Source organism: Marmota marmota, unplaced genomic scaffold, assembly GCF_001458135.2.
Source record: "Marmota marmota marmota unplaced genomic scaffold, marMar, whole genome shotgun sequence".
Lineage (NCBI taxonomy): Eukaryota > Metazoa > Chordata > Mammalia > Rodentia > Sciuridae > Marmota > Marmota marmota.
The window spans coordinates 12,583,960-12,610,292 of record NW_026000082.1 but is presented as its reverse complement, the minus strand read 5'-3'; the positions used below and the strand labels follow the sequence as shown (position 1 = coordinate 12,610,292).

The 26,333-nt window shown below is 45.6% G+C and overlaps 1 protein-coding gene across 8 annotated transcripts in view; it reads right to left on the bottom strand.

The window, feature by feature from the left end:
- Positions 1-26,333, bottom strand: part of Lrp8 (LDL receptor related protein 8) — a 76,009-nt gene that overhangs the window by 2,828 nt on the left and 46,848 nt on the right. Inside the window, exons 4-18 of one of the 8 annotated variants that reach the window (XM_048815353.1) lie at positions 24,837-24,962; positions 23,918-24,040; positions 21,899-21,937; positions 20,583-20,702; positions 20,384-20,509; positions 17,288-17,462; positions 15,642-15,869; positions 14,038-14,156; positions 13,695-13,834; positions 12,130-12,271; positions 11,050-11,202; positions 9,679-9,903; positions 7,557-7,625; positions 2,113-2,285; positions 957-1,133 (exon numbers count right to left, since the gene is read on the bottom strand). In XM_048815353.1, coding sequence (XP_048671310.1) covers positions 957-1,133; positions 2,113-2,285; positions 7,557-7,625; positions 9,679-9,903; positions 11,050-11,202; positions 12,130-12,271; positions 13,695-13,834; positions 14,038-14,156; positions 15,642-15,869; positions 17,288-17,462; positions 20,384-20,417 — 1,635 coding nt within the window. In that variant the 5' untranslated portion in view covers positions 20,418-20,509; positions 20,583-20,702; positions 21,899-21,937; positions 23,918-24,040; positions 24,837-24,962. Of the gene's footprint in view, positions 1-956; positions 1,134-2,112; positions 2,286-7,556; positions 7,626-9,678; positions 9,904-11,049; positions 11,203-12,129; positions 12,272-13,694; positions 13,835-14,037; positions 14,157-15,641; positions 15,870-17,287; positions 17,463-20,383; positions 20,510-20,582; positions 20,703-21,898; positions 21,938-23,917; positions 24,041-24,836; positions 24,963-25,852; positions 26,237-26,333 lie in introns of all 8 variants that reach the window. The other 7 variants (XM_048815354.1, XM_048815349.1, XM_048815351.1 and 4 more) reach the window with 7 other exon arrangements.

The window sequence follows — 26,333 nt, the reverse complement described above, 5'->3', positions numbered from 1 at the left end:
ACAGGGAGAAGACAGGTTGAGAATACTGATTTACAGAGCTTTTTTCTTTTTTGATTGTAAGAGCTTTAAAGTTATTTACCCCATGATAAAATTGAAAGAGCATGGGCTTTTATGTAAATAAAGACTGGAGTTTGAATCCTGGTTCTGCCACTTCCTGGCTATGATCTTAGACAATTTATTCAATTTCTATGAGTCTCCAGTTTTCTCATCTGCAAAATGGGGCTAATAATATCAACTCTATAACATAATTTTAAAGATTAAAAAAGAAAATGTATGTGAAACACTGAAAACAGTGTCTGACACATAGTAGGTGCTCACTAAATCCAATTTCCTCATTCTGTTAACTCTGTTTCTCTGTAACTGGCAGACTTGGGCATTAGACTTCTCAGGAGTAACTCCTCCTAAGTCATTTCCTTTTCTGGAAATAATGCCACATGCAAAGTGCTTTGTAATTTACAAAGTGCTATCTTGTTTAAACTTTCTAAGTTCAGGAGGGTTATTCTTGTTTTACAAATAAAAGTAAGTAGAGAGAAGTGACTAAGATCATGGGACTACAGAATGGTGGAACTGGGAGACATCTTTTTACCAAAAGCTCAATGCTTCTGGCACTGTGCACCTTTGATCTTTAAAAATTGTTAAGCAACTGTTTGCTCGGACTGGCCGAGGTTAAGGATCCTCAAGGCCATCTGCTCACCCTTCTCATTTGTTCAATTTCCTTTCTCATGTCTCCCCTTTATGAACAGTTTGCTTCAGAAAAAGTTCTGTTTGCTCCGTACTCAGTCATGTTCTGCACATGCCATTTCCTTGGTCTGCCACTAACCCAGGTTTCCTCTTTGCCCCACCCAGCTTACAGTTTGCAGCCTTCCAAGACCAGAAAGCCTTCTAGATTGGCTGCACCTGCCTAGGTTCAGGCCCTCACTCACCAGTCCCTCAGGCTCAGAGTGGCACTGCCCTACCTTGCACTTGACGACAGGCAGCTCGGAAAGAGGGTTCTTCGGGAGTTGGTGCAGCTGTGACCTTGGTTCCCCCGGCAAGACAAAAAGCTCCTTGAGGGCAGGGGCTGGGTCTTCCAGTTCTCTGGTCTCCCCAAGACAGGGCTCTGCCCACAGTGGGCGATCAAAGCTGCTGATTGCCTGACAGGGGGATGTACTGGATGACCTCTGAGGTCACACTCAGCCCCCTGACTCTGCTGTACAACAATGATACCTGCTCCAACCACTTTGTGGTTTTTACTTCCCCAACAAGTCATGCTCTCTTGTGCCTTTAAGCCTTTGCACATGCTCTCTCTAGAATGCCATTTCCCTCCTTCTCTACCTGGAAAATTGCTATTCATCTTTCAAAGATACAGTTCATCTGTTACCTTCTCTGAGGCATTCCTTTCCCAATTCCCCAGACAGAATAAAGAGCTCCCTCATTGATGTTTCCATAGCATTTGTTCAATAAATACTTGTTGGAAGCCAGCTATGCTATGCTAGGCACCAGGAAAACAAATTAATCATGTCAGATCCTGCCCTCAAGGATCTCACACTCTAGAGGGGACCACTAAGTAAAAGACAAATGGACTGTAGTGTGACAGGTGCTGGGATGGAGAGAGACCCATGTGACCATGGGAGAACAAAGCAAGCCAAGGAAAGCTTCCTAGAATAAAGAACTCCTAAGCTTCCACCATGGCACGCAGCACACAGTTGTACGAATGTATATTAGCATCTCTAACTCTCCCAGCAGCTCCTTAGGAGCAACTGCATTTCTTAATTACTTTTGAACACTCAATGTCTAATGTGGTGCTTGGCATATAACTGGCATACAGTGTTGTTGAAACGAATACATTCACATTAAATGGCCACAGTTGCCCTTCTATCCCAAACATGCTGAAAACTCCTCAGCAGAAAGAAAGGCCTCTGGCTTCTTTACTACCAGGAAGAGACTCTAGGTACAAGGTGGTCCTGCTACCCTGCTACCCTAACAACCTACCTCAGGATATCTGTATTCCCCAGTGCTTGGTACATGGTGGGTTCTTGATAAATGTTAAGGAAGGAGAAAGGAAGGAAGGTGTGGGGAAAAGGAAGGAAGGGAGGATGGAAGGAAGAAACTTGCCCCGCAAGGAATACTTACTGCAGGATAGACATGGCCAATCTGAGCAGTCCTCCCTATATGGAGCTCGTCTTCATCTTCTTCTTCTGTTGTTTTCCTGTACACTGGGTTGTCAAAATTCATACTCTTGGTGTTCTTCCGCTTCCAGTTTCTCCAGATCAGGTAGCCACTCATGCATAACAGAGCTATTACCGCTAGAGGAAGGGACACATTATACTGGACATCCAGGAGGCTCCGGCTCATGGCCCAGACCTCAGTGCAGATCCTGCCACCTCTTCAACTTCACTGCCCCTTGCCTTTTGGGCACTGTTTCTGCTGTTTGGAAGCCTTTCTCTCGTCTCTTCTTTCCTCCATTAGCTACTCATCCTTCAAAATCCACCTCAAATGATAAATCTTTTCCATTTGCTGTAGACAGAGTCCATTGTTCCTTCATGTATGCTCCCAGACCACAGTATCTTACTTTACTGGAACTGTCCTCCCAGCTCAACTGAACCTTGGTGGGCAGAGACTGTCTTACTTATCTCTCCATGCGCAGTGCCCAGCACTGAAGAGGTGCTCAGTTGACATGTGCTAAACAAAGGAGTCAATTTTTCCCCCTTTGCCCTATTGCTGCTGCTTCCTGGAATCTCTTAAGAAAATCACCCTTTCTATAAATTAGAGGGTGGAGAGTGGGATGAAGCTATGGCCCCACCAAAGAGGGGCAAGACTAGAAGGGGATACAGAGGGCAACACAGGCTTTTCAGTTAGAATAAATGAATTTATTAATGAGTAAAGAAGGCTGTTGAGAGCCACAGCCGAAGGGGCCCCAGCAAACTTCCAGCTGCCAGCTGATGATTGGCTCACAGCGGCCCCAGCAAACTTCTAGCTGCCAGCTGATTGGCTCCTCTGCGGTGATGCTCATTGGGCTGTTTCCCCACCCTTTCAAACCACGGAGCTGCTCATTGAGGGACTTTTTGGCTCCACCCACGCAACCCAGCCAATCAGCCTCAAGAGCAGGAGGAGTGGGGGAGTTNAACTGGCAGAGTCCCTGGGCTTTTCTTTTCTATTCTTTTTAAATCTTCACCATGATGGTTCCATTGTGATATATTTAACAACTCCTCCTTAAAAAGCCATGGGCTACATTTTTGTATTGTATCAACGTATGCCCTGACTGTTTTTGATTTTACTGAGATGCCTCCTTCCTCTAACAATTTACTTAACACTCTTTCGGTTTGTTTTTACTAATTTCTGATCCCATATTTCTACTATAATACAACCAACAAGATGACGCCAAACAAAACGGAAACAGAATGAAACAAAAGTGGAACAACAAAAAGTCATTATAATAGCCTTTCTATCCTCCTGAAATGTCCATCCGTCCTTTCTCCCTATCTGTTCCTCAGATGCAAATAGTTTTTCCTCAGATGTGAGCCGTTTTTCTTCCGTCTTACACATCTCCAGGGACAGGCAACTTAAAACAAAAGCGAAACAAAACAAAAGAAGAATCTTAAAATGGCTACCCATCCTCTCACCCTGCCCTCAGGGGTGAGCAGTTTACCTTATCACTTACCCTCAGTCATTCCCCATATGGGCAACCAAATGCCACAGTCTGGCTGGGCACAACTCACGAGCCACTTATCAAGCAGAAACAAACTTTATTTTTGGAACACACATGCCACACCACACGAGCTCTTCAGGAATTCCCTCAGAGCCCAACTGCCACCACCGGCTTCCCACAAGCCTCTCAACCCCCCCTCCTCCTGCTCTTGAGGCCAATTGGCTGGGTCGCCTGGGCGAAGCCAAAAAAAGTCCCCCAATGAGCAGCTCCATGTTCTGAAAGGGCGGGGAAACAGCCAAATGAGCATCACCGCAGAGGAGCCAATCAGCTGGCAGCTAGAAGATTGCTGGGGCCGCTGTGAGCCAATCATCAGCTGGCAGCTGGAAGTTTGCTGGGGCCGCTGTGAGCCAATCATCAGCTGGCAGCTGGAAGTTTGCTGGGGCTGCTGTGAGCCAATCATCAGCTGGCAGCTGGAAGTTTGCTGGGGCCCCTTAGGCTGTGGCTCTCAACAGAAGGCAGCACTCTTTAACAGAGCTGGTTAAAAATGGCAAGCAGCTTCATAAGGCAGTAGGTAATCTCTGCAAGTACTCTAGTGGAGGCTGGATGATCATTATTTAGGATATCTGATGCTTTTATATCATGCTGTTATTGATGGGTTTCTGTTTAAATAAGATGGTAATCATTGATACCCACTAAAAATAGGGACAAAGTAAGGATAGTCATTATCACTGCCACTATTTAATGTCCTTGAGAGATGTAGCTGTACAGTAAACCAGATAATAAATTGGAAATTGAAGGGAATAAATACGAGAAAGGAAGAAACCAGACTGCTGTACTTAACAAATATTTGTATGTTTAGAAAGTCCTAGAGAGGCAAGTGAAAAACTATTAGAAATAATTTTAGTTTGTCAAGAATCAATATAAAGGTAGGCCTGGTAGCGCATGCCTATTATCCCAGTACTTTAGGAAACTGAGGCAGGAGGATCACAAGTTCAAAGTCAGCCTCAACAACTTAGCGAGGACCTAAGCAACTTAGGGAGACCCTGTCTCAAAATAAAAATAAAACACTAGGGATATTGCTCAGTGGTTAAGCATGCTGGGTTCAATCCCTGGTACCAAAAAAAGAAGAAGGAAAAAAAAAGGAACCAACACAAAAAATCAATAGCTTCCTTTTTAGTCAGCAATAACCAATTAGAAAATGTAATGAAAAAAGAACACATACATAATAGCCCAACAAAATCTATAAAATCCTGGAATAACATAATAAGAAATGTGCAAGTCTTATATGATTTTTAAATTATTCTAAAGGGCATTAAAAAAAGACTGAAACAAATAAAGATGTGATATTCCTGGATAGGAAACTTCAATATTGTAAAATATAAATTCTTCCCACTTAAATTTATATATCCAAAATGATTTCAATAAAAATCCATCATAATTTTTATAGAATCGACATGATTAAAGTTCATCTAGAAGAGAAACTGAACAAAAATATCCAAGAAAATGCTGTGAGCATAACATATCACAGAATGCTATGAGTATATAGGAATAGAAATACAATTTGTAAATTAGAATAAACAGCCCAAAAATATAGGTATGTGAGAAAGATGGCAATTCAAATCAAAAGGAAAGGATAGACCAATAATGGTTTTGGAGAAACTAGGTAGATTTGTAGGAAAAAAAAAAATAGTTAAATCTCTCCCTTATACCACATACTCTAAATTCCAAATGGAAAATCTAAATACTAAAAACAGCTTAAAGTATAAGAAGAAAATATTGGGAGATATTTTAATAAAATTCAGAGTAAGGGAGGCCTTCCTAAGCAAAACACAAAGCTCAGAAATCATAAAAGATTAACACATCCGATACTTATAAATTTTAATTTATGCATGGCAAAAAATAACATAAACATATATAAAAATTAAGTAGCAGATTGGGAGAAAATATTCATCACATAATTAAAAAGATTTTAATATTCATCCTGTATAAATATTTCTTTCTTTTTTTTGTACTGGGGATTGAACTCAGGGGCATTCAACCACTGAGTCACATCCCCAGCCCTATTTTGTATTTTATTTAGAGACAGGGTCTCATTGAGTTGCTTGGTGCCTTGCTTTTGCTGAGGCTGGCTTTGAACTCTCGATCCTCCTGCCTCAGCTCTGGAGCTGCTGGGATTTCAGCTGTATAAATATTTCTACAAATACAAAAAAATGAATAGAAAAATAAGACTGTGAATAGGAAATTTAAGGATGAAATGTAAATAATGGCCAAAAAGCTTATGAAAAGATATTCTCTCAGGAAAATAATACTTATCTTTCGCCTCTTGGATTAGCAGAAATTTAAAATTTATTGATTATATTAGGGTGGGTTATATCAATGAAACAGCACGCATGTCTTTCTCTATAGAACATAGGCTGATGGGAATGGGGTTGATTTGTTTTTCACTCACTCCACTCAAAATAAGGCTGGAAATAATAGTCTCTATCATCATCTTATTCTGGTTAGCCCTTTCAAGGTCAATTCAAATGCTCTCTTCTCTGGAGTTATCTTTTCTTCCACTGTTCCTCCACAGAATTATCATGCTGCTATTATATCAAGTCATTATTATATCATGCCTCTATCTAATCTGTCATGCCTCTGTTATGTATTAATATCTACCTTATATGATTATGTTAACTGATTAAAGATTGAAAGTTCTTAGTCTTTATTTTTTTCTTCTCTGCATTCTTGATATAGCATTCACAAAGGGGAGAAGTTTTTTAACACATTCATTAATTAACTCACTACCATATTGAGGATTCTCAGGATCAAAGAACAATGTCCCTATCCTGAAGGTATTCATGGGCATGTAAAGGAGAAAAAAACTATGAATGGACAATCACAGTTCAAAGATACTGTGAAGAGAGGAAGCTGGCATGAGACACATGTATGAACATCGGGGTAGGGGAATGATTTAACTCCATGGTTCTGTGTGAGGTCATAACCAATATTATACTCTGACTGTATTGAATTCCATCTAGTTCAGCCTCTCCATTCCTATCCCAAACCATTTCCCATTCCTGGCTTTGCTCATGCTGTCTTCATGCTTTCATTGCTCTTGATTTTTCTTCACTTGTCTGACTCAGCTATAAATGTATCTCATGTATATGTGATGCCGAGGATGGAACCCAATGCCCCACACAGGTGAGGCTAGCGCTCTGCCACTGAATCAATCCCAGCCCCATCATCATGTATCATTTCACTAGGAAACTTTTCCTGCCCTCTTTCTTCCTCTCTCTCCCAGGCTAAGTTAAGTACTTCCTCAACACTTTCACTAAACTCAGTGCATAGCTTAGTCTTAGGACTTACCGTGTCATAATGAACTTATCTATGTTATGTGTCTTTTCAATAAGACTTAACTTGTGTAGGACAGGACCAAATCTTATTCATCTTTAGTCACCTTTCCTCCCCTTAATCACAATTTGGCATATAGTAGCTCCTTCATAAATGTTTGTTGAAAACCAGAAAGAAAGCAAAACAGTATGACCTATTCAAGGGATGGCAAATATCCCTACTCATTTGTTCAACATATATTTAATTTTCTATCATGTGCCAGACTTTGCTAGGAGCTAGGGAGAGTAGTAAGCAAGAGAGACACCAGCCCTGTCCTCAGGGAGCATTCAGTTGGGTTTCATGTGGTGGGAGTGCAGAGTATGAATGAGAGGGGGTGGGACATGCAAACTGGATCATCACTTAGGGCCAGGTCCTAAAGAGCCTTATGTGCCAGGCTAAGGAATAAAATCAGGCTCAGGAGGTGACAGGAAGGCTGCTGGGGCAGAATGAGTCAACAAGGCAAGTCAGTGTGACATGTTATCCTCTCTCTAGTGCCTTTTCCCAAGAGCTGGGCAGGGTCTCTCTTTTCTCTCCAGTGACAAGGGACCACACTCACCTATGGGCGCAATAATCCCAATGACAGCAGCAGTAACCGTTGAGCCCATCTTGCTGCCTTCATTCCCATCTGCAAAATACAAACATTGGCAGAATAATGCTCCATTAGAGTGAGTCCAAGCCTTTACTGGCCTCAAGCAGTAAGAACTACCCAACTGCTTCTCATCCTCACTTTAAATGATGATTGGCTAATGCTTAATAGTACAGTATTCCTAAATGCTATCCAACTCCTGTGAGGCAAACAGGACAGAGGTGTATCTCCATTTCACAGAGGGAGAAATTATATCTTAACAGATAAGTGGCTGAGCTGGGACTTGAACTCAGAACTGGTGACTCAAGCCCCACACCCTTCAGATAGCATCACAGGCTGGGGAGTATGCAAGGCAGGGTGAGCACTTAGATTTTTATGTTGCTGAATGACTGGATCAATTGCATTTTTCAGCCACTGTTTATTGCATTGTCTATGGTACTGATGGTCTGTCTGTCCATCTGTAGTAATAGTGTATTTTTCTTAAGTAATTAATGGGGCATAATAATGTAATGGAATCAAGAGCCCAGGCTCCTGCGTCAGAATTTGGGGCTCATGTCCCATTTTACTACTCATTGCTTGTGTGACCTTGAGCAAGTTTATATAAATATAAATACAGATATAGATTATATGTCTGTGTCTATCTATCTATCTATATATAAATGAAAATAAACACTATCACGTTATATTTCTTTATCTTTAAAAATGGAGATAACATTATTATTTTCCTCTTAGGGAAATTGTATTGATTAAATGAGATAATTCATATAAAATATTAGCACAGTGCCTGATACAGCCTTGCCTGGTTCAAAGAGGGCAATGCATGGGGTATGGATTGTTGTGAGACCTACATCTAAAAATACAGGCAAATACACATTCTAAACTGGAAAATACTTGGAAAATGTCCTGTATTTTCTAAAAAGTATGTTGTGTCATCCCTTCTCACTCTCACAAATATCTTCATTATAGTATATTTACAGTACTTTGTAGCTTAAAAGCGTTTTTCCTTTGGATCCTCTTAACAGCCCTATGAGGCATGAAGAGGAGCTGTTATCCATATTTGCTCCGAGTGAGGAGATGACTGTTCCCTGGCAATGGCCCATCCTTTCAGTGTATCTGTTTTTCTGATTCACCTCAAGTCAATCTCACTATTGAAGGGAGAAGAGGGCTTGCATTGCTTACAAAACTAACTGTGGAAGTGCTGCCGTCCTCTCACTCTGGGGCCACAGCAAACACTGAGAGTGAAATTAAACCTATTGCTTGACAAGGCCCATGGGGAGGTCAGAGGCTCTGTCCCTAGATGAGAGGAACTGGAATTGATGTGTTCCACTTGCCTCTCCAAACTTCAGGTGAGTTCTCAACTCTAAAAATTCAGCTTCTGCTGGCAAAACGGGCCTAATCAGAAAGGTGTCACCAGGCTGCTTGGTTTCTGGGCCATCCATGAATAGAAAAAAATGTTAAAACATAGTTTATCCTTTTAAATGAACTCCCCCTGGCAGGTAACTTAATTAAAAAGGTATTTGCTCATTAATGAGATAAAATAGTTCTAGCAGTGACAATTACTGTTCCCAGTGATTTAATAAGTGGCGAACTTAATTATTTTCAGCCCAGGGTATGGGAACAGGAATGAGTAGACCATAGCTAAGGATGTTAACATTTGGGCAGCTCACTGAGGATGCTGGGAACTGAGATCAGAGCTTTCCAACCCTGAGGGACACCCTTCCTACACGTCAATAACTCATAAAGCGCAAATATACATCCAGGTAGCAGAGGCTATTTATGTGCTTCCATTTATACTGCCTCCTTTGTCTCTTTTGGCAAACTTGGGAAGCAGGCAGGAAGTGCGTTGTTATTATTTTCTCTTTGTAGGGAAAGAAAATGAGGCTGAGAGATAGGATATAGCTTCCCTACAGATCCCCTATAAGTTAGGGGCATCTACGACTCCTAAATCACAGTTGGCATTCTCTTTCCCTCTGCTTCTTCCTCAGAGATATGCAGCATTCAACTCTGGTCTGATCTCTCTTCCCACACATTCCCATCCTGCTTCCACAGGACCCTCCCATGTCATGAAAGAATACAGAGCTCATTTCCTTACAATGCTGGGAGTGGTTGCTGGTTGCAGGGCTTGGGGTAGATGGGCTGATGCTGGGAGCCCTGGGGACACTAACTGAGCTTGGGACGGGAGCTGCCAGGCTTGGTGTGTCTGTGCTGTGGTTCTGGTAGGTGGGGCTGTGGATGGTGGTCCCAGGTGCTCTTGTGGTGGCAGCTACTGTCCTCGTCGTAGTAGAGGCTAACGTCGTAGTTGAGGTAGATTGAGGTGCTGGAGGGAAAAGACCATGGAGGTCACTTGGACAGAGCATTTTGTTGCTTTAGTGCCTAAGTTATTGTCTTGATGAATTACACGTAGAAACTTATTCTCAGGGCTTAGTTCAAATGCCACTCTGGTGAGATCCTGCCTCATCCCTCTGAATAGGCCACGATCTTCTCTTGATTCAAAAGATGAGTCATTAAACCATGCTATAGAATTAAGTGTGGGAAAGACCACTGTAAAAGACTAGAGGGAAGGGAAATCATAAATCTAGAAGCATTTTACTGTGGTATTATAATATCATTAGGTTTAAATTCTTAATCCACTTTAAACAATGGAACCTGGAAATCATATATGGTACAGGAAACCTGTGCTCATATAAAAGGTCTTGGCTTTACACCAAAATTGGGAAATAAACATAATTTATGTTGTTCAAGTATTATATGATGATTAGTCCTAGTCACATCACAAAAGGGCTTCTAATGTAGTTCTAAGTAAGAAATAGGCAAACACATAACCATCCATTTAGTATATAAATAGTAACTAAAGCCATGGAGATAAAGGGTTCTTAACTTGAGGTTTTTAGGGAGTTCCAGAAACCACCTACAAATTGAATTTAAAATATTTTGTGGCCAAGTATGATGGCACATGCCTGTAATTCCAACTACTTGGAAGGCTGTGGCAGGAGGATCATAAGTTCAAGGCCAGCCTCATCAACTTAGTGAGACCCTATCTCAAAATAAAAATAAAATGTCTAAGAATGTAGCTCAGTGGTAGAGTTCTTGCTTAGCATGTGTGAGGCCTTGGGCTCAATACCAATACCACCACCACCACCACACACACACACACACACACACACACAAAACACACACACATACACATATACATACTCTAACAACTGAGTTTTATATTATTATTATTATTATTATTATTATTATTATTATTATTATTAATGTATATGTGCATTTTTTTCTTGGGAGAAGAGGAAACCTTGACAGGCCTCTGGGGACATGCACATTCAAGGAAGGTGGAAAAAAAGGAGTGTGCAAAGGCAACAAGTAGCCAAAAAAGATGGAGGAAAACTAGGAGCATACTATGTCCCAGAAGTCAAGGGGGAGATTTCTGCCAGAGGCCACCCCTCCTGGAAGCTCTGCTTACCTCGATAACACCTCTTCATGTCTGGGCCCAGCCACATCGTGTCAGGACAGGCACATGTGTACTTGGGAGAATGGCTGGAGATTTGAGGAGCAGGAAGGCACAGGTACTCACAGCCTCCATTAGGCTGGGCACTCAGCTCACAGGCATCTGCAGCTAATGGCAGAGAGAGAGAGAATTAGGGCACAAATAGGACATGCTGTCTTCCCACCTCCCGTTGATGAGGCTCCTCCCGCTTGGCTTACTCAAAAAGCTTTCCCTACTTATTTGCCCCCATCCAAGGTCTTGCACATGCTAGGTAAGCACTCTACCAACTGAGCTCCATCCCTAGCACCCCCTACAATTTTATTGAGCACATTCCAATTCTATACCTCGTGCTTTATTTCTATTCTCATTTGATTCTTACAATTCTGAGAGATGGGTGTTATGTTAGATTCCAAAAACTCATGACCCCACCCCCATACCCCATGACATATGCCACATCTCTTAAATTTCTAGATCTAGAATCAGGCACCAATCCTATCTCCTTACCCTCCTTTGCTTCCCCATCTTCACCCTGACAGCCAACATTTCAGTTACAGTTAGAATTAGTATATCCTAGTAATAGGGAACAAGACAACCTAGAGGAATGATCCTGGATTCTATATCCAGCCAACAGCTGACTTACTGTACAGACCTATGACACATAAGTTTATACTACTGCAAAATGGGTACAAATAGCAAATAAGAAGTAATGTGTCATAGCAGAAGAAACTCTGGAATCAGACCTGAATTTAGATTTTAGTTCTACTACCTGCTAACATTAATTTATCTCTCTAAACCTCAGTTTCCTCAGCTGTTAAAGGAGAATAACAATATGTAACCTTTGTAGGATCAGAAAATATAAGAAATTTATATATTTATTTATACCCAGCCTTATTTCGCAAAAAGCTTGAGGCAAAATAAGACAAAATATGTGATGATAAAGCACTCTATCAACAAGAGACAGTTGTTATGCTGAACCGTGATATAAATGTGAACATGGTCTGTTTCATGGCAGGAGAGGACCAGGGGACCAAGGACCAGAGACGAGGGAAGGCTCACCTCTTGGCTGCTTCAGTTCATGGAAGATGACAATATCATGTGGATTGTTGAGGTTCTCAGCCAGGATGGAGATTTCTAGGCCATTGAGCCGATTTGCACTGAAAATGGCTTCGTTCTCCAGGTCTGTCCAGAATACCTTGTCCTGTAAAGGCACAGATATGGAGGGTAGGAGGCCTATGGTCTAAGCTTATGAACTCAGTCTGAGGGCTTGGACCCAAATTATAGTCATAAGAATTGCCCTGATATTTCCCCTGAGCTATCCTAGCCACAGATTCTCAGAGGACTGAGAATTAGCTTATGATCTATGATGTCAGCTCTCCTGGTTCCCTTCTCTCTTTGAGGATTACTTGGTGATTCTGTTCTTTGACCTGAAGGCCACAAACTAACTCACTAATGCTAAGCTGGGCCTGATTCCTGGGCCAGTAGAAACCCAAGGTTAGATCTCTATAGTTATTACTATCACTGGAGTCAGGGACCAAGACTGCAGAGGATACATGAGCTACTGAGGACTATCTGCTGCTGGGCTTACAGCCTCTGATACAAATCTAATACACATAAGTCCATGTGGTTAGTCCATTCAAGCCTACATGTGCATCTGCAGGCAATCCACAGTTACTGTGGTATAATCATGCATCCTTATCCACAGATCCAGACTCACACCTAAATGTTCCCCTATACACATAAAGGCATACTTGTACCTAAATAAACTTGTCTAAATACTGGTGGACATATTTACATCAATAATATGATACAAGCACCAGTGCATACAGGAATGGATATTTTTACTCTGATGTACTATACATACACATGCACATACACATACTTTACACATAACACAAATATGCTCGAGCACACATATATGTGTCATATGTGTCCAAACACACCTGCCTTTTGAAGCAGGGGCTGAACTTAGAGGTGGAGCTTTGCCCACAATTCCAGAGCAATGCTGAGTGAAGCAGCTCCAAGAAAATATTATCAAAGCCCACCATAGACTACTGTCTCCTCATTTTTTGTTAGCAGAGTTAGTCTCAGGGAAGAGACTGATGTGTAAGATCTTGGTAGATTCTGTCTTCCTTGTTCCCCAGGAGGAAAGATTGTTGGGGTCAGGGCAGAGAAGGGCCCTGACTCCTCACCTTCTGGGGAGCTTCTTGAGGACTGGGATAGTGTCTGATTTATTTTTATGACCCCAAGTTCTGGTAAAGGTCAATAGAAGTATGCTGAATTGCATGGCATCTCTCAGGCCATGTCCTACAGAAAATGACTCTAAGGAAACATATTCATTCCATCTTCCCTTCCTCCCTTTTTTGGGTGCTGGATGCTGAAGTTGGAAGCATCCATATCTAGCAGTCACCTATAAGAAGTGCTCTGAGAGAGGCTTCTAGGAAGAGAGCACAGGAAAGACTACCAGGCCCTTGTATTCAGGCAGCTATCAATCTGTGTACAAACATGTCAGCTGGCTTCCCTGTTCCTTTGTTTCCATTTCAAATAGGGAGGCATCCTATTTGAACAGCCTTCTCTAGGCTTCAGCTTCTTGGCAGGGTCATGCCTCCCTTCACAGGGCTCACCTCAAACACAGCTATCCCAAAGGGGTGGCTTAGGAAGTCAGGAGAGAAAATCAGCATCTTTCTGTTGCTTCCGCTGAAGTCAATGCTGGACAGCTGGTGCAGCTTGGAGTCCACCCAGTACAATCGCTGGTTCAGTAGATCTTGGGGAGGAAGAAGGGGAGGAGGGATCAGGGTTAAGACATTTGTACCTCCCCACTGCCTACATTCCCAGGCCTCAGACTGCACCCAGCCTAGGGCAACAACCATCAGGGAATGAAGCCACTGGCACCATGAGGAGGACCTAGAAACAAGAGCCATGGAGTTCCAGACAGTCATCAGGATCAAGCACTAAAATAGGGCTCACCTAGGGTGATTCCATTGGGCCATTCAATATTGTCTGATACCAGTGTTTGCCGGTCCACACCATTGAGCCCAGACTTCTCAATCTTGGCCTGGAACCCCCAGTCAGACCAATACATGAACCTGAAATATAAAAGAACTCAAATTGGCTTCTTGTTAGGGATATGATTGGGGTGGGCTGATTCATTAAGGCTCAATGACCCACGGACTAGTTAAGGATTATACATTGTAGGAACTAGGAATACCTCTGAAATCCTTTGGAATCATCAAATATAGAATTAGCAGACACTTTAGCCTTCATCTAAGAACCTTGAGAAGCTTAGACTCCCTGATTCTACACAGTCTCAGCTGAATAGTCTATGAGCCCATCTTTCCCATTTCTCGAAGCTCTAATCAGAGCCTTAGCGTGTCAGTGTGGGAAGGGTTCTGCAAACTTTCTCTTTCTTGGTTCAGAAAGGAGAAAGTGGATGACCTTCTCAATTGGGTAGCCCTCCCTGCTTCTGAATCCTCAGGCCGACTAGGATTGGTAGCAGCTGACCATTGTAATTCCAAGATAGTGCATTAGACCTCACTCCTTTGTAAATAGATCCATTATTAAACTCTATTCCAATATCTTACTTTGAGTATGCCGTGCATTTCCTGCTAGGACCCTGACAGAGCCATAATGGAACAGGGCAAGTTTAGGGACAGGATGTAGCAGGTGCTGCACCAGGTCTCATGAGAACATGCAGTGAACAGGACTGAGGTGAGGGTTAATGAGGCCGCAGAGTGTCTTCCCAGAGTACCGTGCTGGGAGCACCTGACTCATGCTCAGTAAATGGCAGCTATTACTTCCCAAGGCCTCACAAACATGCTCATGTGGTCTGACTTGAAGAAGAGTATTTTCTCATTTGTTTAACAACTAAAGAAACAGCACAGGAAGAAGCTAGCAAGGCTTCACATGATACTTCTATTTAAAAGGTCCTATTCTGTTCAGTTCCTAACTTGTAAAACAGATATGGGCAGAGCAAGGCAGCCTAGTTGATGAGGAGTTCAGAGACTAGGCAGCTGAGGTGGGAATGGAGGTGGGTAGCCAAGAACAGAGCAGACCTAGTGACTTGGTCCTCAAATCTTGCTAGCTGTCCTGCAGACATGTTTCATTTAACTACTGAGGCCAATGGAGGAAGTTATACAGAGACAGATTTGGGATTATGAGGAAAAAACTGACTTTCCAGTGGGCAGAACTGACCCACAATAAAATAGGTCCTATGGGAAGTAATGATCTCCTGCCCCCAGAAGTGTGTGAGCAGCTGCCAGATGTCCATCGGCAGCAGGCTGAGGAAAGACCTCTGCCCAGGAGCTTCTACCAGGCCATCTCCAGAACCCTGCTGTGCTCTGAGACATGCTAATTCTATAATGCAGTGGAGTGGGGAGTCGGGGGAGAACCCTGGCAAACAATGTCCAAAGAACCCCTGGTCTGGGATTAATAGGATAAAGGCTGTGCATGGACTTTCTTCCCCATGGCCTGTGTCTGAGCCACCCAGAATCTTCTAGGCAGCTCTTGTGACAGATATGTGAGGACTGAGCACCTACAGTCGAGGAATGGGAAGTTTAAGTGGGGACACTCACCCTCGCAAAGGGTCGACAGCAATGGCCCGGGGTTCACTGAGGTCACGGCTGAAGAGAGTGCATCTGCGGCCACCATCAATTGTGGCCACTGAGATGGTCTTATTGCCTGAGTCTGTCCAATAGATGTGCTTGTGGACCCAGTCCACTGCCAGGCCTTCTGGAGAGTGTAGCTGCTCATCAATGAGGACCTCCTGCTCTGCTGGGTCACTGGCCTTGTCCATGTAGGCACTTAGGAGAAACCAGAGCTGGTATGAGCAGATATTCCACTCATGGGCCCATCTGGAGCTGCCTGTGCACCCTTTTTCTTCCCTTAGGATCATGACAGTGATTTTAGAAGAATTTGGCTAATTTACATTCAAAATGTTCCCTGAGCCACCAGAATAGTTATAAAGGCATGAATCAGCACAGTCTCTAGTCTGGTGAGCTCAATTTAGTGGGGGACTGAAGCTTGTGGCTAGGTACAATGACCATGCCCTCTCTCTGGTTCCACAGTGTCTACTGCCATCCATAATCCTGTCTGTCCAATCCCCAACAATTCTGGCTGTTCTTGGATGTCCTATGGACACCCTGAATTCAACATGTCCAAACCTGTTCATCCTCATTTCCAATCCTTTAGTCAAACAGACTGTCTAAACCCAACCCCAGATCCTCCTCCAATTATTCTCAGCTTAAAGAGCAGCATCAAAACCCCCAAGCCAGACACCTGAGACTCCCCAATTTAATTTTGACTCTTTCTCCTTTAGCCCCACATCCAGTCTCTTCATCAAATCCTCCTCTTCCAGTCGAAAATGTTGCTCATGCCCTGCTATAGCTTTATTTCTACATGTATGGATGTGAACACAAGCATGTCTGTGTGCTGGGGGGAGGTAGGAATCTAGTAGTCAGAGAAGAGCACTTGGGATACTTGCTTCCACCCATCCATCTACTCATCTATCCCATCATTCTTGCAACAGTGATTCAGGGTCAACCTAGTGTCTAGTCATCAACAGTCTTGCCAAGTGGATCTCAGAACAAAAAAGACATGACTTCCTAAGGAGGCTTGGACACATACAGGGAGAAAACTAGAGCATCTGAAACCTAGAATAAACCACTTTGAGTATGCAAGGGCCTCCTGAGTACTGTCCACTGCTGTGGTCACAGTCAGAGTGCTGGGGGTACTGCCATCCAGGAAGATTTCTCAGTTCCCAGATTGGGTAGAGGTTTCCTCTGTACTTTCCCTGCTTGATCGCCATAACGGATGTCACTGTATATGGGATTCTCCAGGCAGGAACCAGGTCTGAGTCATATTTGAGTCTCTGGAGTCTGACACACAGGTATGTGAGCTGCTGTGAAAGTCTTCAACAGAGCCAAGGATTTCTTTTTGCCCTAGTTAAATAGCTCCTGCCTTGAACTTCTCACTAGAGGTCAGACAAAGTCCAGGCTCATGGGCTCAAGACTGCTCTCCCACCAGCGCTCCCAACCTAAGCGCCCCAGGGGGTGAATGAAATTCTGGTGCTGCCATAGTCACTGTGATCCTGTTTCTATTCCCAAACGCAACTCTCCTGAGAAACTCTAGAGGCAGAGGCTACCCTTCCCCTCCTCCTCTGTCAGCTGTTCTTTACCCTCTCCCCTCCAAGCCTGGAGGGTGCATGAGACATGCCACTCACCTATAGATCTTGCGGTAAGAGAGGTCACACCAGTAGATGCGATTGGTTGCAACTTCCACATCTAGTGCCACAACATTCTTGAGCATGGGGATGAGTCGAGAGTAGTCCCGCTTCACCAGGTCTATCTTCCGCACCTCATGCCGGTTGGTAAAGATTAGGGACGGGCTCTTGCCAGCTGCCATGCAGGGAAGTGAGAGAGGCTCAATGTAAGAGACAGGAAGGGAATCTGGAGAATAAGTCTCTGTCACTAGTTTGCTGGGTAATGGCTCATTTTCTTGTAAAATAGGGGTGATAATCCCTACTCCACAAGTTTAGAGGAGCAGATGAAGTGAGTATAAAAAGCACAAGATGCAAAGTATCACATATAAGAGGAGTTTTTTCTTTTCATTAAATATAACCCCCCCCCCAAAATCTTTTACAACTCCCCATTTCCTCCTTCGGCCTGCACCGAGGCCTTCTGAAGTATCCAGACTCATCAACCATCCCCCAACACTCCTTGATTCCAGCTACAGACTGACTGTCATAACCTAGTCAGGGCAGGGCTGTGCTGCCTTGGACCTGTGCTCACATCCTCCTTTCCACCTAAAATGCATTTCTTCCCAGCAACTTTCACCCCTCTTTGCCTGAGACCCCATTGCCATAGTTCAAGAAGGGGCCATCTAATTAAGGAAGTGCCTTAGAAGTACGGCTCAGAATGGAGGACAGAAATCAGATCCTTGGGGAGGCTGCTGTGAGTTTTTCATGTTGTGAGTCTTTAGTTTATACAAAGTGTGTCTGGGGACATGACAAGAGATGAAGCTGCAGAGACTGACAAGCCACACGACAAAGGGTCCTGTGAGCTGGGTGAAGTTTGCTTTATCAGTGGCAGAGTGGGACATGTGTGATATCTAATACACATTATATACATGCAGCGGACATAATACACAACTGCCCATGTATACACAAAACCCATTTTTAGAGTTAGGGTTAGATTTTAGGAAGATCATCACTGAACTAGACATTCTGGCTACTCCAAATGGACAGACTCTCCCAGGCAGTTTTCATATGTACCCGGCTACTCTTGAGCACCAACCCTGTCTGAGCGGCAGCTCCAAGAAATACCTGTCCCTGGAGCTGCCTGTGTCTTCTCCTTCTCATGTTTTCCAGTTGACACTTTTGCCAGCCACCTGGTCACTGAAACTGTGCATCTGAGCCAGGCTAATGTGTTCCCTGGGGGCAGGGTGGGACCAGCACAAAGCATGTAAGGTCTGGGGCTGGGTGTATGACCTGTGTATAGTGATGAAGACTTACAAAGAGGGTCAGGGAAAGAGGGAGGCTATGATACAAATAAAGAGCCCATAAAATAGGGCTTTAAGCACAGGAAGGGGCAAGGAGGAAAGCTAGGCTCTAAGACCAGCTCTGCCACTGACAAACTGATTTTCCTCCCCAACTTGACCTCTCTGAAATTAGCAGCTGGGTTAAAGGGCATCTCAAGTTGTTTTTAATGAAGAATTATGACAGTAAGAGAGACGGTGTGTTTATGACTCGCATTTCTATGTAAATGTACTTTAGATATCCCTACGTATATACATTGAATTTTATATATACATGAATAGTTGTTTATTGTCCCTACTATAGATAATGTGTCACATGTCCTATGTGGAGGTTAAAAACAGACTATGTGGTACACATGATGCGGGTGTTACATAGTGTATAGTGTAGGTGTATATTTTTTGGATTTATGGGCTACATATTAAGCATCGTGGCTGTTGTGTTGCTTTAATCTCTATGTTATATGATGTATTTAAATGTATGAACTCCAGACTAATTCTTCCAACTGTCTACTCATAGCCCTACTTGGACATTTAAATGGTTTCTTATACTCATCAAGTCCAAAACAGGCTAACATTCCTCCAAAACTGATTCTCTCACCATCTTTCCCAAGTCCAAAAATAGCGATCCTATTTTTTTAGTTGCCTGGCCCAAAACTTTGGAGTCATCTTTCACTCCTTTTTCTCTCACTTCCCACATTCAATTTATAAGCAAATCCTGTTGGCTGGCCTTCAAAATATAACCACAGTCTGTTCACTTCTCAATATTCCCCCTGCAACCACCCTGTCCCAAGCCACATCACCCCTCTCTCTTTACTGAGATAACCTCTCCAGCGGTTTCCATTTCTTTGCTTGCCCTCTGCAGTCTATTCTCCACACTGCAGCCAGACAGTCTGAATGGCACACTGCATTCTTCCTCTACTCAAGACCATTCTGTCAGGAAATGCAGTCAGCCCCTAATAATAGTCTAGAAGGCTTTTGGGGATCTGCCCTGAGTCACCTCACTGACTTATCTCTTTCTAGTTTCCTCAATTGAACTACCCCGCCTTCCTCACTCTTCCTTCAACATGTCAGGCATGTTCCTGCCTTAGGGCTTTTGCATTTTTGATTCCTTCAGCCTGAAATGTATTTTTGCAGGTAAGAGGTAGCTCACTCCTTCACTTCCCTTAGGTCTTTATTCAAATGTCACCTTCTTAATGAGGGCTGCCCTGATCATTCTGTTTAAAACTAAAACCCACTACCCTCTAGACTTCCCCATCCCCATTTCCTATTTTACACTTCTCTTTAGCCCCTATCACCATCTGCTAGACTATATTGTATCCTGATTTCTTGTCTGTCTTACCCATTAGAATGTAAGTATACAAGGGGAGATGAGGATTTGTGTACTGTTGAATCCCCAGTTCAATATAAAGAATTGAATAAGGTGAATTAATTCAGTTGGCTAAATGATCAATGTGTAGGACTACACATGTCAAGGTTTTTGTGTGGACTACACGTCACGGTTTTTGTGTGGGCTGCTCATGCTCTGCATGTGGTCCCAGGGTGCCTATATATTGTGTTGTGCAAGTATAGTCTCTGGGGGCCATATTGGGAGCTATTTGTAGTGTCCATATGGGTTACTGTATAGTATACTGTGTATGTGGATCTATTTCTACACTTTGAGCACAGTATGTGCAACCTGCCTTCTATATGTGGGTGCATGTGACTATAACCACTCTCACATATGTGAAGGCTTGCTATTTCATGTAGCCCCATAGAACAGTGGATAGCCTTGGGGTGTCCATACCCACAGCCTTGCAGTTCTTGGTCAATGTGTCCATCTCATAGCCAGGGTGACACTCGCACTTAAAGTATCCCTTGTAATTCACACAGATCTGGCTGCAGGCATCTGGGTCCTCACACTCGTCAATGTCTGTGGGGAGGAGCAGAGGTCAGAACTGGTAGGAGGATCTGCCTCTCCTTGGGCAGATAGGAGGAGATCTCACCGCCACAGGTCTTCTGGTCCAGAAGCCGGAAGCCCGCTGGACAGGTACACTCAAAGCCAATCTTGAGGTCAGTGCAGATGTGGGAACAGCCTCCATTGTTTTGCAGACACTCGTTCAGCCCTAGGGAGGGATGCAGGCTCCTGAGAGTCCAAGAGCCCAGAAGGGATGGGAGCAAGGCAGGGGTGGGGGGCAGAGCCTCAGTGCAGCAGAACTCCCACAGAGCCAAGACAGCTGGAGACCTCGCTGAGCCTCAGCCCTCATTAACCAGGAGAGAACAGATTCAGAGAGAGCAGGTCCTTGGCCTTCCAGGCCAGGGGTCTGTCCACCTCCAGGCTGAAGGCAGTAGGCTTTCTCTGGTGGTCTGAGGTCTTTACTTTCACAGTCATGTTTCCTATGATCCCTCTTTCCTCACCACCTCCAAGATGAAGGGGCCTGCATGTGTAACATCCAACTTTGGGATACCAAGAGTGCCTTCTGAAATGCCCCCACTCACACATCTCCAGCTTAGGGAGCCCACTTCCCTCCTGGGGAATAGCAATGCTCCTTATGAAGTTCTTCCTCATAGGATATGCCTCCTCCAGCTTGGCCCCCACTCCTAGTTCTGCTATATGGGCTTGGCCAGGGTGCAGGGGCTCCCTCAGAACTTCCTTAAAGTGCTTATTTCTGGCTCCCTGCCATTTAGTTGCCTTTCTCTGGACATACTCCATCTGTTCACGTCCCTCTCTGGGTAGGGGACAGAATCAGGAGTCTGAACAACATCCTTGCCCCTTACCAGGCTTGAGGCTATCTAAGACTCCTAGGTCAGGTCTTTTCCTACACGGACCTGTGGCTGAGTCAGTTCTCTCCTATATGAACCAATACAATGGACTTTTTTTCCAACTCCTCCACTCTCAGCACCTGTCCCTGTTCCTCCACCTAGTCAAAGGCCTGGTCCCAATATTACCAACTGCTTCAAGGGATGAAGGGATGCCAGGAGGTCATCTGGGTCTACTTTCCCCATCCTCCACTCCCTCACCAACTTCTGGAAGGTCCTAGGGGAGGTCAGGGAGTCCAGGACCAAGGCTCACCAAGTTCTCACAGCATCTTCTGAGCTTTAGAATCACAGAAGGTTAATTCTATAAGCCAAGGAAAGGTGCCACACCACCCCCTTTGCCCACCAGGCTCATGCACTGCCACTTCAGCCAAGTCAAGCAGAGCTGAGCTGAGCCAGCCATGGCCATGCATACAGCTGGTCTGAGCTGCCCACCCCAGGCCATGCACAGCTGTGGGGTCCCCCACCTCCAGCCTGAGCCATGCTTAAGGAATGTCCCCTTTACCCCTGGGCCTCCTCCTGTTTCCCTGGAATGTTGGTGCAACTGAAAGAACAAGACCATAGCAACCCCATGACTCATGGATCCAGGGGTGGCTCAGCCAGGTTCAGCCCTGGGAAGCCTCAGACTCCTGAGGATGGACTGAGCCATGGTAGCTTTGGAGTAGTTGGGGCAGGGGTGGGGTCACCTTCAGGACTCATTCTATCACCCCAAATCTTTCCTGACCTTTCTGGTACCATATTATTCCCTAAGCACCATCCATTCATTTCTTTCATTCACCTGCTACCTCATTCATGCATCCTCTCGCTTCCTTCCTCTCCTTTCACAGGTAGAGGCATCTCTATGATTCTATTTACTGAGCATTTGACGGAGAGGCATGTAGGCTGGCTCTGAAAGGGGAAAGCTCACAGTGACTCTGGCTTCTAATGAAAGAAACAGAGTTCTCCAGGACTGATCTGGGTTGGGGGAAGAAAATGGATAGCAGTCTGGATCCAAGTGTCACTGTCAACCCTTCCTTAGAAGGCCTGTTCCTCCCTAATTCTGCTAGCCTGGAGGTGATTCTACTGGGGAATGGGAGAGGAAGGAAGGGGGTAGAATGGTCCAGAGGCCTGAGTAGCATTTGAAGCTTCCATGGGAGGAAGCAGTGATGTCACTTTCCCCAGCACGTGCACACACTTGCATGCACACATCTGCATGCACACACCTGCATGCACACACACACCAGCTTATGTACAGTGGCACACACAGACACACAGACTCCATCAACACATTCACACAGAAATCAGTACACACACAGAGATGTGTGAATGTAATTTTCCTGCCTTACTGAGATAAGACATGGATACAGACACTGGCCTCTCACCAGCCAGCAGAGACAGGAAGAACACGCACAGATACAGACACATGCATACATACTTCTCTTTGGCGTGCCATGCAAAAGATGAGAAGAATTTAGCAGGTTAGTAGTCCCTGGCTACTGAAGATCTGGGTGTGGGGGGGGAGATAGGCTCAGTTGCCCCTGCTTCCCTGTTCCCCTTTCCACAGGCTCCTTCTTCGGGGCCTTTTCTTGGCAAGGCCTGTGGGCGGTGGGTGGGAGGGTGATAATATCTCCCACAGATGAAGTCACTCAGCTACTCTTCCTTTTGCATTGTTTTTGTTTTACATTGTCTTGTTTTTTTTTAATCTTCAAAAGGAGAGTAAAGACCCTGTTCCTGGGGAGCTCCAGAGAATGAAGTTCCTCTCAGTGCCCAAGAGAGGAGGTACTGGAAACAGTCTGCCAGGAGGAAGGACAGGGAGGGGCTGACCTAGACTGTCCTCTCAGAGACTTTTCTGTCCAAGTCTCCTTAGGGCCTTGACCTGGGATCAGCAGAGAAATGATGCCTGCACGTCTCTGGGACCACACTGGCTTCCTGGCATGTCCTCTGGGATGCTAGCCCACCTTCAATGCAGAGCTTCTGTTCTCTCTAGACTGGAACCCATCCTGTGGCTCCCATCCTGTAGCTCCAGCCATCAGGACAGCCACCTCATTCCAGTTCTAGCTCTAATCCAGCCCACAAATCTGGTCTCTGCTGCCTGGCCTGGCCTGAGCAGTGGCCCTAGAATGTGCCTCAATTGACTGCCTGGCTGCTATTCTCCATGTCTCCCCTATAGAATCCCCTTCAGGGGCCAGAAGCCTGGAGTCCAGGGCCTTAGCTAGATCAGCAGGGCAGGAACACCGAGGAAGAAAGTTGCAGAGCACACACTCAAGAGTCTGAACACGAAAAGAATAAGGAGAAGAGGTGAAGTTTGTGAGAAACAACATACTTTTGGGGCATCTGGGCTGGAAAGGAAAGGCCTTTAGAACTTTGTAGAGATGTAGAACAAGAGGCTCCAAGGGCAAATAACCTCATATAAGACGACAGGACAGCACACATGTCCAGAGAGAGGGTCAGAGCACAGGAGCATGTGAGGGCCTTGAAGTCGGACACCAGGATGGGGCATGGCAGGAGGGTTAGTCCAGCCGTTGGATGTAGACAGGTACCATACCACACTCTTTCAGAAGCTCATCCGACCAGTCCCGGCAGTCCCTCTGAGCATCACACACTTTCCCGCTGTCCACGCACTCGCCACTCTTACACTGAAATTTGTAGGGACCCTCACAGGTTGACTCTGTTGGGCCAGACAAGAGAGTGGACAGTGTCTGTGAGACCTTGAGCAGGTAGACCAGGGCTGGATTGGGCCAGGAACCACAGAAGATAAGCAGAGTTCCAGCCCCAGCCCCCACCAGTCTAGAGGGTAGCTCAGGACAAAGAGCCAAATTCGGGGCCTGTGGAAGCATGGCTCACAGACAGGAACGATCACAGATACATGCTTTGGCTAGCTGGGGAGAGCCATGGGGGTCTGTGTCTGATCTGGCAGCTCTATACATAACAGCTCTATAGAGACATCAGAGGCTGGACTGACCATCTCCTGAGGGGGGACCTTTGCTCCATGGACTCCGAATAGGAAAGGCTACTTAACTGCCCAATCTGTTATGCATTCCCCTGGATGACTAGTGAGTTAAGATCTCTGCTCCTTAGAGGGGCAGGTGACAACCAGAAGAGTCCTCTCAAAATCAAGGGGGCTCCCTGAGGAGCAGGATTCAGTGTCTGTTCAATATACTACTGAGGAAAGTCACTTGGAAGCTTAGTTGCAGGGGGTTGGGGGACAGGGGGACTTCCTTAAGAGCCCTTTCATCTCTCCTTAGGTTGCTTTTTGCAAAGTTCTTTTAAAAAAATCCAGTTCTGGTGCCATTAGGACTTCATAGGAGGGGAATCATATAATTTAGGGGCAATGATGCTCTGGGGAGAAATACATGCCAGGGACCAAGGGGGGGGATCTTTTCCAACTCTGCTTTTTCCAGATCTGGGAGAGCTCAGGGCTTCTTCTCAGGGAGGATGCTGCCCCATTGCCTGTGTGAACGCACCCTGTAAGCAGCCAGCTTCATCACTCCCATCTGGACAGTCTTGTTCCTGGTTGCAGCGTTTGATTGCAAGGACACAAGTCCCATCCCCACACTGGAACTCGTCCCCACGGCAGGTCCCCAGCACTGCTGGAAGAGGGAAAGAGGAGATGTTCGGGGTCAGTGTGGTTCTAGGTCAACTCTCCCCCAAACCCCACACCATATCTACCCCTGGCAAGAACAAAACCAGTGGCTAAGCTTAGGAGTCCTCAAAGGACACCTGGCCAAGGCATCTCCAGTGTACAGATGGGGATACTGAAGCTCAGAGAGGGGGAAGGCTTTGCTCAGGGTAACAGCACTCTGGCTGGCAGAACCACAAGTAAAATTCAGGTCGCCTGTCAGTGATCACCTAGGGGCACTCCTCCAGAACAGACATTTGGCCTTCCATTGAGTCTTAGTGCTCGTGACTTAATGACTTTGTCCATTTAGCAAGCCCTGCCTGACCCAGGTGCTGTGCTGGGGATGGGGACCCCATAGACTTGCAAAAGAATCTCCCCATCCTCTAAGAACTCAGGGTGCAGAGAAGGGCTGAGGAGTATGTGGAAGAGGGCATGACAGTGTAAGATGAGGACAGCAGGGACCGGGGCTGGCCCAGTGGAAGGACCCAGCCCAGCTGGGATAGTCAGATTGTAGAAAAGGCTGGTGAGGAGTTCCTGAGTGCACAAGGTCACTGTTTAGAGGCACTAGTATGTGACTGCCTGGATGGGGACAGGGCAGTGCCGGGGAGGAATGAAGGAGAAGGGGAGATTGGAGCAGATACAGGTGCCATTGAAGATGCTTGGCTTCTGGGGTCAGACCTGAGCCCCATTGCTTAGTAGCCATGTGACCTCAAGCAAGTCACTTTATTTTCCCAACCTAAGTCCCTAGTAAAGCAAGGCAATGTATTCAGGGTAAAGCAAGGAAAGAAAGCCTGCATCTGGCCTACTGGCAGCCGGATCTGCAGGCCCTCGGCAGGGCTGGATGATGTGGAGGGGGCTTACGGCAGTCGGCCTCGTCTGACTTGTCCTTGCAGTCGTGGTCCCCGTCACAGCGCCAGCCCAGGTGTATGCACTCGCCGCTGCGGCAGGCAAACTGGGAGGTTGGGGAGCAGGCTGCCGGCGAGGACGTGGTCCCCAGGCCTGCTCGACCACAGAGCTCGGCTGCCTCATCTGAGTGGTCCTCACAGTCGAACTGGCGGTCGCAGACCCAACGCTCAGGGATGCAGGCGCCACCGACACCGCCACAACGGAACTCACGGGGCCCACAGGCAGGGTCCGCGCAGCCGCGCTCATCGCTACCATCACCACAGTCGTCATCGCCGTCGCACACGAACACCGCAGCCAGGCACGAGCGGTTGCTGCACTGGAACTCGTGTGGGGCGCACACTGCGCAGGACAGAGAGGCGGTCGGCCGCCAGCCCCCATGCCCGCCCACCCGGCCCTGCTACGGAGGCCTCCGCTTTTCACCCTACCAGGAGGGAAG